The sequence below is a fragment of the Bactrocera dorsalis genome, chromosome 2 (genome assembly GCF_023373825.1).
Source record: "Bactrocera dorsalis isolate Fly_Bdor chromosome 2, ASM2337382v1, whole genome shotgun sequence".
In the NCBI taxonomy this organism is placed as follows: Eukaryota; Metazoa; Arthropoda; class Insecta; order Diptera; family Tephritidae; genus Bactrocera; species Bactrocera dorsalis.
In genome coordinates this window covers 36481942-36496979 of record NC_064304.1, presented here as the reverse complement: position 1 = coordinate 36496979, position 15038 = coordinate 36481942, and the positions used below count along the sequence as shown (strand labels likewise).

Here is a 15038-nt window from a genome sequence, read left to right as displayed (position 1 = left end):
GCTTTCCTCACTGTCCTTATTGCAGTGGCATGTGGCTGCGCTGCTGCTGTTCAGGATATCAAACATTAAAGCTTGCAAAAACGTTTTTTTTATTAAGCTGGACAAGGTATATCGAAGTATGTAATACCAAGAAGAAAACGTCGCTTACCATATAAGGTGGGCAAAAAATAGTAAAACTTTTTAATTTAAATTTGACGCAAAAACCCATTGCTTGAAGGCCAAAAATTACGACAAAACAAGTAAAAAATCAAGGTTATTTTGACAGTTTACTTCAATTCTGAAGATGTGGTGGACTCCGCATCTCTTCCGACTGGCCACACTTTCAACAATAAATACTATTTGAGTGTTACGAGTAGTTGACGCGAAGCTATTCGTAAAAACAAACCGGAATTATGTGCCGAAAACTCTTGGTTTTTGCTTCCCTGATAGTGCACCGTCGCATACTGCCTTGATTCTTCGTGAGTCTTTCGCCAAATTTTCAACCAATACCGTGTCGCAATCACCGTATTCATCTGATTCAGCTCCGTGTGACTTCTCGCTATTCAGCAAATGCAAACGACCGTTTCGGGGAAACCGTTTTAAGTCAATTGAAGCCATTAAACGTTAATCGCTAGGCGCATTGAAGCCTATTCCGGAAATTGAATTCAACAACAATTTCGATTTATGGGAAAAACGTTGGCGTAATTGTAGAGGGGCCAAGGGGAATTATATTGAGAGGAAGGACATACATAGCTTTTCAGAATAATTTAAGAATTTTTAAATTATGAACAAAGTTTTACTATTTTCTGCTCATACCATAAATGATCACCGTGATGAGTTGAGTCGAATTAGCCGTGTACTTTGGTCAAGTCTCTCAGCTTTTGATATAAAGATCTGATATTACGTCCTTTTCTCCCTAAGAACCACTCAACCGCTTATATTGAAAAGATATCGTAACGAAGTTAAGCACTGAGTGTTTCCTAAATCAGTGCTACAGTATCTGAAGAAATTGTCCAGATCGAACCACGATAGCATATTGTTGCCATACAAACTGAACGAACAAAATCAAGTCCTTTATGCAGTTCTTTATTTGTAAAGGGTATTCCAGCTTCGGTGCCACTGCAGTTAACTTTTTTTCTTACACAGAACAGTTGTACTTTACCATTATTGTTCTTTTTAATTTTTACAGTAAACATATTTGTTGTAGTGTTTGCATTGAGGATTCATTTAAGTTGTATTTATTTTTTTTTTTACTACGAGCTAAAAGCTGTGGCGCTTAAATTATGCATGTAGTTGTGAATTTGCTGTATTTTTTTGTTTTAATTAATTATTTTTTTTTTTTTGGCATGATTACAAGCACATGTGCATGCACATAAATTTAGGTTAATATAACAGTTTTTCGCTTGCACATATTTGCCTTGCAAATTAAAAAAGCACACACACAGCTGCTGGGAGGAGCTCCTGATGAGTTGTACGGCTGGCGCGCTTTTTATTTTATTTTATTTTATTTTTTTTGCTTTTTTTGCTTTTGCGTTCCACGCCGCTGGCAGTACGTAGGCTTAAGTCGTGGTTGTATTTAGTTTTTTCTTATATTGTAAATTTTTTAGAATATCTTGTAGAATATTTTTTTTTTTAATTTTTTGCAATAGTAGAATATTTTTTAGATTTTTTTTTGCTTTAAAAATTTTTATTTTTATTTCTAAATTTTTTTTTTTAATTTTATAGATCTGTTATCTCTCAAATGCACTTATTTTGTATAGTTTTTTCTTATTTAATAACATTTTTTTTATTTAAATATATTTATTTATTTTTTTATATTTTTTTCTTATTTAATAATATTCATATTATTATTTTTTTATTTACGATTTCTGTGTTTTGTGGTTGGTGGTTGCCTTGCGGCCTTACAAGTATACGTATATATGAACATTATTTTATACGTGCATAGCAGCGTTGCTCTGTTATTACGGTACTTTTCGAATTTTAATATTTCACACTGGGTTTTGTGGGGCTTAAGCAAGGTTATTTAACTGTCTGTAACTGTACTTTTATCAATCATTAAAGTGTTTACTCTTATATGTACACATTTAGGTTAGCTTTTCTTTAAGCTTTGTATATAATTACTTTTTTTATTTTTTCCTTTTGCTTTTAATTTTCCACCTCCCTTTTCAGTAGCTTTCCTTCTTTACTTGTTCACAAATAGAAACTGGGTTAATTGGTGCACTCAAAGTGGCTAACTGTACTCACTATTGGCTGTAAAGCATTTTTCACCTTCAATCTAACCTGAAACCGAAATTAATTTATTTACCAAATAAATTGTTTAAAATTAAAAACTTCGCACTGAATTCATCAACATTTGCAAAATATTTTCAGTATCCATTGTTGAACTTTGTTTAATTAAGAATTCGTTTTTGTTTTTCTTTTTTCCATATTTTTTGTTCGTATTTTGTTTTGCGTGTACAAAAATTAAAAAAAAAAAATTAAACACATTTTGTTTGGTTTTGATTTGGAAAATTGTAATTTTTGTAAAATAAAAATCACCACAACAAATCCAAAACAAAAATAATAATCATAAATAAAACACCGTTAAAACTGTAAACTGTACAACAAATCGTATGCGCTGTGTGCCCAAAAAACCCCCTGTCAGATGGAGACAACACAAACGGCAGGCCAGCAGGAAGGTCCACCACCACCACAACCACAAACACCACTACCATTCCTACCAAGTCTGTTATCACTACTACCACTACTACTACTCTAGCTACCATTACTAGTTTAGCGACAGGTGGCGGCATTGTCTCTGGTGCCATTAGCCAGACGTCAATGGCAGCAGCAGCAACAACACACGCTGCTGCGGCTGCTGGCCAAGCCATTGAGGGTGATAATAAAAGTAATATAGCAACAAAGTCAACAATTACCTTCGCCGAAACGAATACAGGCACAACAACGCACATACCTACAACAACAACAACAACACAAACACCAGTACAAACAAGCACACTAATGCGCGCCACAAAGACAGTTAGCGACAAGACAGACGCACGCGAAATAGTGACAGTGACAGCGCCGACCGATACCAATAACAAAAACAACAACACAACAACGTTAGCAACAACAAAAGCACTAACTATGCCGAAACCCATACTGAAGAACAGTGGAGATAGAGCAAAGCCCAACGAAACTTACGAAAGCCAAAGCGGAACGTTGGCGCAACACGCGAAATTGCAATTGAATATGGCGGCGTTTAAGGATAATGCAGCGGTGCCACCGGAGGTGCCCATCCTACCCAAGAAACCGGCGCCGAAATCACCGCAAATTACCACATACACACCCGTCTACACCACAAAGACGCTGACGCCAACGCCTTCACCATCGAAGACTTATGAAAATGTGCAATTTACTGAGAACTACGAAGAGGGCAGCGGGCACGCCGTCGAGTTGACGGATGAAGTGGAGCTGCAGTTGGAAGAGCGACAAGCCGCCACTGATGATGAGCAGGAAACCGCAGACACTACAGATAATTATGATGCCGGTAATTTTAAGCGTGTGGTGGCGAGCGACACTACTGAACGGACGCACGAACTCGTGCAAGCGAAAGAGACAATGTCAATGCAGACAATAAATGAACAGGAGACGCCAATGTTGGCGCAGTTGCAAGTTTATCAAAGAATGCAAGAGGCTAACTTGAAGGCGGTGAGGGAAAAAGAAACGAAGGATATGTATGTAGAAGTTGAGGAAAGTGCAAAATTGCTAGTTGGAAGGGAGACGGCGGTAGTGGATGAAAACTTGAGCAGTCAGCTGAAAAATGAGTCCAACAAAGCTGAGGATGATGCAAGAGTTGTCACGACTGACATTACTGCAAATACACGAGATGACACAGATGAGGACGACGACACGGTGGGTGAGGAATATACTGACGATGATCTCGACGAAGCTTTGGCCGTAGAAGCAGACGCAGAAGATGAAACTGCAATGCCAACAGATAACCAAGCACACACTAATAGTCAGCAGGTTGGTGCGGTCGCGGATACCAGCACAACGGTACCCACTGCACCTGAGCTGAAACCAGTAATTGCGGCTGAGCCGCGCACTCCGCTTATGGCCACGCTGACTTTCGACGAGAATCACTATCTGCCAATGACGCCGAAGAAGAGCGATTTGGCGCAGTCTGGCAATTTGACGCTAATAAGTCTGCATGACTCCACCACTGAGGAGGAGAATCCCTATGTAGAAATGAGTAAAAACCTCCCCGATGAAGATTCCAGGTCAAATTATGAAATTATGTGCATAAATCCACACGACGGTCCAGCGCTAACTAGCGCTGCTGTCAAGGCCAAGCAGCTGCAAATACAAGCAGAGCCTGTGTATATGGAATTAAGCGCAGCCAGCAGCATAAGCGAAAGTGGCAGCCATACAGCCGCCGCACTAAGCAGCGCTGCTGCTGCAAGTAACTTGCCGCAACTGCCACCACCATTGCCGGCCGATGAGTTGCACAGCTCATCCGGTAGGTCGACATTGAAGAAGAACAAAAAAGCTACTGATACACTGAAGAAGAAAGCGAAAAAGTCCAGCGCAGAGCGTGCACAATGCAAGCGCAAAGATCTACCCGATATACTAAAGCAGTCACAGAGCACAATGTCACATGTATCGGATAGTTCCGACGCTGACGATGAGTCTACAAAGCATACCGATCTCAAAAAGATGCGCTCACGTACCCGCTTCAGTCTATCGGACACTTTCCGTCCGGCCTCATATTATCTAGGTGCATCGACACCACTGGCGGATTGTGCCGAAAGCTCTGATAGTGAAATAGTTTCGCCGCCGCCTATACCAGCCTCACCGCCGCCAATGGAGGACTTGAAAACGGAAGAGATATTCTCTTCCGAACATTACGATACGGTGAAGCGACGCGACAGCAGCAGCGGTAGCGTAACGAAGATCAATCTATCGTATGACCAAATACCGAAGTTACATGCAAGTAACACTTCGTTGAATAGACAGAAGGCCGAAACGACCTTAAAGTGTAGTCGTTTATCATTGCCGGATCAGTTCTCGAAACAACGCAGTGCCGTACATTTCAAACAGCCACATGCAGCTGCGCTACTCAAGCATCACGAACGTACGCTCTCCGACTCGAATTACAGTTTTCAAACCGACAACAGTTCCAACACTTCGTCCGACTTTGATTTCTATAATAAACTGAAGCAGAACTCACCCTCATATGTTGCGTCGCCCGGACGCTATCCATCGAATAGTTCTTTGCCGCAGAAATTCATGCTTAACGCCACGCCACCGACTGGCGACAGCAGTGAAACCGATTCGGCGGTGGAGTTTCGTCATCGTCAAGGCTCGGACTCTGAATTGGAACGACAACGTTCTCGGCGTCCACTGTCCGAAGAGTCCATTAGCGAGATTGAATCTTTACGCGAAAAATTCGAGGAGACACTGTCACATGACTTAGATACTTATCTCAGTCATTTGCAATCGAACGATTTGTATCTGTACCAAAACACGCTCTTGGACACACCACTTACCGTCGGATCCACGGAACTGCTAACGAAACTCATAAAACCACCGGAGACATTCCGCAACAAAGACGACGAACATTTCTACGGCAACATACGCTTCGTGTCGTCCACGGACTCGCTACAGCGACTAGGCGGCGACACACGCGAGGGTGCTGCTGCCGCTGCAGGCTGCCTTACACCCACCTCCGGCGACCACGATCATTCAAAGTACTACACACCCATACACAGTCGGAATAATAGCAACATCTCTGACAAATCCGCACCATATTATTATTCCGAACTCAGCAGCAGTCGCGAGTTGATCGCCACACCTACAGCGCCCTTGAACAACCAGCGCGACGTACACGCGCATGGCTCGAATATAGCGCACATACACAATCCCATCGATGGCCATGGACGCGTAATTTCAAACATAAATGTGGATCTGTTGGCCGACAAGGATCAGGCGATCGATAGTAAAAATTTGTATAAAATGAAGACGAATGTGGAAAAGTTGAGCTACCGCTCGGGAAAAATTCTCAATGCCAGCGAGACTGCTGCCGCAGCTCTAGCAGCCGCCAACACAGCTACTTCCTCGATGGTAGCAGCCACTGATCAGCGTCGTCACGCGCACACCACCAAAATGAGCAACTTTCAGCAGACTAACCTACCGCATGTACATACTGAACTAACGGCCATCAATGCATATCCCACTGCCATCACGCACACACCATCCGCGTCACCACAAACTCATTCCCCTTATCAGACTTATACCGCCGGCCGCGGCGCTAGAGTTGGCGGCAGCGGCGGTGGTGGTAGTTCGGCGAAACTCACAAATATGCAACAGCAACAATTGGGACACAGTAACATCATCGGTTTGGGAGCACTGGGTCATACAAATCATATGGTTGTCGGTGAAGGTAGTGATGTAGCAGCGTCTCCACACGGAGGCCGAACGTCCACTAACACTAATACTAAAACGGCACACGCCGTCGCTGGCATAAACACAAATAACACACAGAAATTCTCCGTTCTAGGCGCACCCATAACCGGTGAGCTGCTATGGGAGGAAGACACGCTGTGGCGCGAAAGCTTGCGACGCGTCTCACAACGCCATGCGCGCTCACTAGACGATCTCGATCGCATAGCGCCCAGCCCGACGACGCTCATGAGACGTGAACTACATGGTGGCGAACGGTGCGCGCACAAAGCGAAAATCACACGTGATGTCACCTACGTGAACGACAATGTATCACAGCAGGTACGCGCTGCATACAAGCCGCGCTTGAGCGAACCGCTTACGCCACACAACGCGCGGCATGCGCGCGCTGCCGACGAGGATCGCCTCAATGAAAATGATGTTTACGTACAGCTGCAGGAACATATTGGAGACGACGGTCACAGCTCGGATGTGTATGAGGTGTTGCGCACGGACAGTGGCTCAAACTTGTCGCATAAATCGGTGGAGATCGATCGCGAGACGATACGCCAATGGGACTCCATGTCCAGCGGCCTAATGAAGCATTCGGGCAGCAATAGCAACTCGGAAAATGACAATCCCTGCGGCAGTGAGAGTCTCACAAGTGTGGGCAGCACAGTGCGCGCCATTATGGAGCAATTGAATGTGAGCTGTGATGACAATGACAATGTTGCGCATACGCCCTGCACAACCGATGCGGAATAAAGCGCCGACAAATGTACAAATGCACAAAATAATAGTATATAAGATAAAGGCAACTAAGTGTAAAGTAAATAAAATAAAGTAAATAAAATAAAATAAATATTAACAATAAGCAAAAACACCTGTTCTGGTTAGACGCAACAGTTGCCGCGCGCTGACTGGCCGCACGAGACCACACATGAATGCTGACACTTTCAATAAAAAAAAAATCGTTAAATGTTGTTGTTAGCTTCTATTCAAACAACGCACAATGTGCATGTAACCACAAGAAAGGTAGCAAATACAACAAAAAAAACTATAATATATAAATATGCCAATAGAAAGCCGCTCATTGTATCAGCTCTGTCGACAAAACCTTAACTACAGCGCTTTCCATCGAGTTTAAACACCGCGCGCAACATTATAGGCTTGTTGAAATCCCAACGCGGCGCATACAAATTAGAAAATAAACCAGCACACAATAGCGCGCGCAAACACACATGCAAACAAATGTGTGAGCGCAAACGTAGCATACACAAAGGCCCCGCGCACTATATGTGCTCTTTAAAGCATGCCTTTATATAGTTTATGTATGTGCATGTACATATGAGTATAAATTGATTGAATTTGCACGAAATTTTGCACACACGCACACACTTATACCCACAAAATGCCAAGTCCACAACAATAAATATATGTGTAAATACAAAGTTGTTAAATATATATGCAAATATGCTGCAAAACAGCGACTAGACAGTTAGACAGACTGGCGCAACTATTCAGACACACACACACACACATGCAAGCAAATAACGCGAAACCGCGACACGCACACATACACTTACAGCGACGCGCATATTTGTTGTCTATCAATAGGCGTTGATTGTCATGGCTTTGTTGACTGTTGTTGTTATTGTCGCTATAAACAATTTAACTCTCTAATGGTAAACAAATATTGAAAAACATATAAAAATAGTTAAAAAAAATGCAATGCAAATAAAATGGTAAGCAACTATATTTTTTCTTACAATACTACAAATATGTATACTTACTGCTCCGCTTCATTGCTCTTTCTTTAAAATTAACTGTAAATTTATTAATATTTTCAAAAGCTTCCTGCTATTATTTCAAATTTCCGCAATTAATATTTACTCTAGTGTATTTTTAAGAACGTTTTAGTTTTGGCCCAAACGCTAATTAACACAGCAGCTCTGGTTATTTACACACTCACACACATGCATATATGTATTTACTACCACAAATTAACATTTGCAAGTGCTCTTCAGACTGCCACCTAACGGAAGTGTGCATAGTTAAGTTGTCTGGCTGCAAAACTATCCATTATTTTTATAAATAGTCTAATGTTGTTGTGTAAAAAGTGTAAATTTTGTGTAAAAAATCCTTAACACTGCTCGAGTTTGAAATTTATATGTAATTTTTACCGCTTTTTTATTTATGTCATTGTAAAAATGTAAATTTTTAATATTTTTCCTAAATCATATGATGGCTGGTTATACTATTAGTGCATAGTTTGGAATTATGAGTTAGTGAGACGTGTTCTAATTAATCAAAGTTTTTCATTAAAAAAAATACAGTTTTTATTTTAAAAAATACTGCTTTTCTCAACTGTCATACGAACCATTCACAATAGTAAAACTGCTGTAACATATGCTAAACAAAACGTGGTAGCATTGAAAATAGCGGTATCCGCATACTCTCTTCTACGAATTAAACTCAATAATTTTGTTTTTGCTTTCACATGAAATTTTTTGACAAGAAAGCAGAACTAAACATAGAAATAGTGAATCGAAGACAGCTAATATACCAGGAGCTTCCAAAATATACATTTTATATAAAATAGTTATTTATAGCTGTCTTCGATTCGCCATGCATTACTTTGCAGCGAATCGTTGATAAAAAATTTAGAACTGCTTACAAAAAGTAGAACTTTGAAAAGCAGCATCGTTTTGTCAGACTTGACCCAATTTTTTTTTAGAAAAATATTTGTGCCGACTTTACTCAACGCAATTCGATAACACCTAGTATTTGCTACCCTAGTTATATAGTTAGATCTTTAGTTTTTCAATTATTATTTTTTTTTTCATTATATTATTCATAATAACCCTTTTTATGGTACACAATGGTATGGTAAATTACATAAAACATTTTCACAATATAAAGGGTATGTTCAGACAATCATTCAGGTGCTCCGTCAGATAAATTAAGGGGTTACATAGGTTTTTTGTGTAAAAACAGCTTTTTTTCAATAATTTTTTCCTCAAATAAAAAATTAAAAATTTTATCAAAATTTTTTATTGTTACAAACATGCTCTATTGACAAAGAAATTTTGAAATTTTTTGAAAAAAAGAAAAATTAAACTCGGCCATTGCGACGCCATATCCGGTGATCCCTCGGAAAAAAGATACGCTCATGTTGGCAGGATAACTCCTTGCAGGAACATTTAAAGTGAAAAAATACGTATTTTAGTTAAAACCTTAACTTAGAACTTGGACATAGGAAAAAAACTGAAAATTGGATTTTAGGCAGACATTTTTACCAAAAAAAAAATTAAAATTTCTGTGAAAGTTTCGCGACATTTTTTTTTCAAGTAGTTGTAATGGAAAAAATCTTTAAGGATTGTACATCCAAGCTCAGTTGAGCAGTTCTCGAGACATCTTACCAACCAATTTCAAAGACACAGTTTCGAGAAAAACTCGCTTAAAGACGACTTAGCCTAGCTAGCCTCGAGCGAAGAAGTTCTCAAGGCAGTATCTCCGAAACTATTACACGAATCAATTTGAAAATTTAGGAATTGTATAATTTAAAAAGGCAATAAAAATTTTTTTGAAACCCGTAAACCCATGTAACGCCTAAGTAACCGCACTTTCGTACAGAAGTTGGTTCTAAGAAAGCTGTGCAACATATAAAATGCAGGCAACACCAAATATTTTCGCTTTTTGATATACAATTCGTCTTGCAGGTGAAAATTGATGTTTTTTTTTCCAAAAAGCTTTTATAAATTCCTAAAGACAACACAAGAAAAATATATTTTATTTAAAAATTTAAAATTTAATATTCAGTATTTTTAAAGGTTCAAACTGATATCCAAAAGTTTTATTAGGTAAAAAAATCATAATAAATAAATTAGTTAATAATTATTTCTAACTTGAAATTATAATATTTTTTTTTTTAATCATGTTATAAAGCTTTGGCGACACCAAATATTTTCGCGTTTAAAATGCAAGTCTTCAGTTAAAAATTTTTAAAATATTAAAAATCAGTATGCAATACTTTTGATAATTGATACTGACATCCACAAATTTTGCTTAATAACGAAAAACTTCAAAATATCGCCGCCTTTAGACTACAAAAGTTACTAGAAATTTGAATTTTTAATTAATTTATTTTAATAATTATATAATAATATCAATAACATTTCATCAACAGATATTATTATAAAATTTTGGCGTCAGAAAAATTATAAAACACCTCACTTTCAAACAAAATGTTTAGAAAATATCAGAACTTATAAGTCATACTTGTAATACTACAGAATATTAACAGTTCTCCTTAGCATTTCTGTTAACAGAACTAACTTTTAATGGTACAGTCTTATAGCTGTAATAAAATGAACTAATCATTTAACCACTCTTGCTAGCTAGAATTATCATTTATTTCAAACTGTTAATTAAAATTTGTGCGCTTTTACTCTCTCTAAAATTTCTCGCTCCATACATTATTTGACTTAATGTTGATTGAGTTCTAATTAAAATATATACAACATCGATACAAATAAATTCTGTTTCCCATCACATTTTTGAAAAAATAAACAAAAAAAAACCTGCCTGCATAACTGTACATATTATAGTTAGTAATTTTTATGGCACAACAGCCAGTCGTTATCATTGTAGTGCTTCTTACTCGCAGCTTACATAAATCAACCAGCTCTTCACACCACAAGCAAACCTTCAAAATGTTATTAATGGTTCAGCGTCTCTCAGGCATTCCTTCACATTAACTCCAAAGTCCCCCATGCTATCACTTTACTACAACTACATTGCGCTTTTCCTTACTACACTATGTATGCCTCACTATACCTTTAGTCAGCTCTGCAACTATCGAGCTCTCCAGCTCTCTTTACTGCTTCTATATTGGTTTGAGAATTAAAACTTTGGCACTTGCAATTTGTCATTTTGTCTTTTTTCTCTTTGCTCTTCTCTTCCACACACACACACACATATATATACAAACACACACATATACATGTAACTATACATAACTGCGAAAATGTGTGTGAACACAACGCCACAACTGCAACTGTTGTAACAACGCTACGTGTGCCGCCAGCAGCAGCGTCAATTTCGGTGCGGAATGTATGCAATTTACCCAAAGGCAATCTTACCGTTAAACCAGATCCCTCGGATGCACACAATCCGCTACAGCAGCAGCAACTACAACAGCAACAACAACAACACTTAGCGCAAGGCACTTACGATCAAACGCTGGGCGCACTAACGAACTCCTACTACGGCACGGCGCACGACACGAAGTACGCGAAGACAACAACACTCACGGATCAACGCAGTGGCTTTGTTGGCCTGGGTGGTGGTGTTGGTGGCGTTTACGGCAGTAACGGGCTCATAGCAGGTGGCAACAGCATCTTGGCCTCGTCGACGCCGCTGCATCCCAGCGCCAATGGTGGCGACTATTATGGCGGCGTAGGAGGCGGCGCGGGCCCCACATTGTGGCAAGAGCAGCATACACAACAACAAGCAGCGTATCCCATGCGGCGCGTGGATAGTCGTGCCGAAATCGATATGCTGGAACGTGAGACCAGCACACAGATGCGGGTGAGTACTGGGGCAGGCACACATATGTACATATGTATTTTTGGGCGGTTGCGTTTGTCAATATAGTGCATGAAATATAGTGTCTCTGCGTGTGGGTGTGTGCGCCAAACGCCGAAAATTCATTCACACATACACACAAATATATATTGGTGTGCGCTGATAAACGCGCGTGGCAGCGCGACCAAGTCAAAGTAAAACGCAAACAACAGCAACAATTATTTCAACTTAAAATGTGAAATGCGAAATATTGGCTGCAAGTAAGCAAGCCGCTTGGGTGAGTATGCCGCGCGCGTATGTGTGTGTGCGCGCGCCATTGCGCGAAATTCAATTTAAAATGAACACAAGCAATTTATTGATTTGCTGCCTGCGCTCCGCCACCCCTTTACCACTGATTTCATTAATATTGTTTGACTTCTTGTGTTATTAAGTTTTTGCGTTGTCTTTTCTTTAACATTTACTGCTTTATTAATGTGCAAACTTTTTGATTTTTTGTAATTTTATTTTCGTTTTCGTTTATTTTTATGCGCCGCATTATTTTGTTATTGAAATGCTTGAAAATTAAAAACAAAACAAATTCGCCGCTTTCCCGCCTGCTTGCGTAATTTGCTCACCACCAACCGCCCGACGCTTAGAATCTGGACGTTTCCGCCGGCGATTTGCTGAGCCGCACACACGAGGAGCTGGTGCTGCTGCTGATACAGTTGAGGCGCCAGAACAGCAATACAGCGCGCGCCATCGAGCAATGTTGCAGCGATATACATGAAGTGCAGGTTGTTAACTCATAGCATAGCAGTTAAAAAATAGTTTGCATAACTCAATACCGGGTGTCGGTCATTTAACCATATTTAGTATTATTAGTGACTTCTAACACTCACTTACAGCTTCGCAAAAATTTTAATATTTTTTACTAACAAATATGTGAATTTCGCTAGAATCGTTTACGCACTGCTGAGGGTCTCACACGCGCCGAAAGCATACAGCGCCTGGACTACCTGAAGCAACATCTGCTCGATCTGGAGCGCCAGTATGAGAAGAGCAAACCGCTGGTCAACTTGGTCGACAATATGGTGAAGTTGGGCTCACTTTATCGCAACAACGACATCAACGGCCGTCAGCCGCAACGCAACGAGGCTGTGACACTGGATCGTCTCGAATTTAATCAGCGCATGCAGGAGCGACGCCTCTTGCTGGAGGAGCAAAAGCAGTGGGATCGGCTCAGTCCGAATCACAGCGAGCTGCAGGTGATTGTAAATTTTAAATATATTTTAAAATAAAATTAACTTTTTATTCATTAAAATGAAAGATTTTTACCATTTTTTCACTATATTTGCTAACTTTACAACTTTGTCACTCTCACTGCCTCTCTTTCAACTTTCTACTTTATATATGCGCCCTTTACAATTCCTACTCTCTGCTACTCAATTTCTCTCTACAATTACAACTCTACATAAACTTTCTGTCTCTCTTGCTCCAACAGTCAAAGGTGCATCAACTCTATCAACTCGATCAGCTGTTGCAAGAGGAATCTGGCACACTGCAAAACTTACAGCGTGACAAGGAGGAGCTGGAACGCGCTCTGGGCGGCTTACGTGCGCGCATACAAGACACTTCGGGTCCGCCGATGGCGCTCGAGGCGGCCAAAAAGCAACAACACATGCTCGAGCGTGAGCTGTCGCGTGTACACCAACTGTTGGCCGAGAACTCAAAGGTAGACGAGGTGCCTAGTATAGAAGTTTTGTCGTCTGTTATTTTTGTTTGTGTGATATTGATAATGATTTGCTGAGCAAACATGCAAATCTAGTCGGCTTCGCGTATTGACTTGCTATTGCTTTCTAAAAACAGTGTGACTAATCTAATTCGAAACTTGAAACCCAAAAACATACATACTAACACGCTTGATTGCTTCAAATTGAAAGTCCTGATTAAGGTCAGGCATAATTTAGTTTTATACGTAGGTAATGCTTATATTTTGCATGATTACTGAATATTTATATAATTAATTCTTCAAACAGAAAGTTAGGTTAGATGAAAGATTCCCCGAGATGATGGTGGAATCACACCTTGTCAGCTAAGTACGCTGCTTCGTGAAGACCGATAAAAACTCCTGAACCCTTCACTAATCTGTTTAGGTTCTTTATTTCCGCTATTTTACCGTTATGCTCAAAAGTGTGAGTTCCAAGATATTTTAGCCTTACTCTAAAAGTACGGGACACTTTAGAAGAAAGTGTTAAAATCGGTTTATCGCATCCTCTTCCCAGCAGCTTATGTAACAGGCATCCGATAAAATGTTTAATCTTACCAAATAAAGCCCGTTGGGGCAATATCCAGGTGAACTCTGCTGAGGACGGGGATCTCACTAGACCTTTCATGATTCGTTTTGGGCCAGAAGGACATTGCGGTCGATCGGTTGCTAGTAACTGACCAGCGTTTCTAATCTTTCCACATGTATTCTGTTAGGGCAATGTCAAGGTGAACTCTGCTGAGGACGAGAATCACACTAGAGCTTCTATGATTCATTTTGGACCAGAACCTTGCGGTCGCTAGTAACTGATCAGTATTTGCCGAGCTCGTATGAGACCAAAGCATAGAGTAATGAACCGCAAGAAGCTAGTGGAGCTCCTAAATATTCGTTCCCATGCTCCAACTAGTAAGATATAAAGACCAAGCAAGTTCATAAGCCTTGCAGTTTCCTACAGTTCCACTATGTCCAGACCCCCAAAACGAAACTAGTTTTGAAAATAATTCTTCCTTTCTTAACTAATAAAGTGGTTCTTGTTTAGAATCTCCTTCGTACTAAATGACGTCCAAACCACGAAGACAAGTGATGGAATATCGGTTTCGTCTTCACCTTTCTACACTTCTTCTCTTCATTCTGAGCAGACGGTGGATACGTTGGCCAATATCCACCAGCAATCTCAAACTACAAATAAGTGCGAGTATTTACTTTATTACCCTCTTCTGCTAGCACTACACAACAACAGCACAAACAAGGAAACAGCTCTCTGACAACAAAGCACGGCGATATTTTTTAGTCGGTTTGAATA

The 15038-nt window shown here is 40.1% G+C and overlaps 1 protein-coding gene across 11 annotated transcripts in view; it reads left to right on the top strand.

Moving 5' to 3' along the window:
* Window positions 1–15038, top strand: part of LOC105226373 (uncharacterized) — a 60694-nt gene that overhangs the window by 25997 nt on the left and 19659 nt on the right. For 4 of the 11 annotated variants that reach the window (XR_007421802.1, XM_049449178.1, XM_049449180.1 and 1 more), the window contains exons 4-7: window positions 11495–11994; window positions 12627–12764; window positions 12927–13235; window positions 13472–13711. Coding sequence is in view for 9 of the 11 variants with exons in the window: in XM_049449178.1 (XP_049305135.1) it covers window positions 11495–11994; window positions 12627–12764; window positions 12927–13235; window positions 13472–13711 (1187 nt within the window). In the remaining 2 variants the exon portion in view is untranslated. Of the gene's footprint in view, window positions 1–6520; window positions 8148–11494; window positions 11995–12626; window positions 12765–12926; window positions 13236–13471; window positions 13712–15038 lie in introns of those variants that run through there. The other 7 variants (XM_029550239.2, XM_049449179.1, XM_019990298.3 and 4 more) reach the window with 7 other exon arrangements.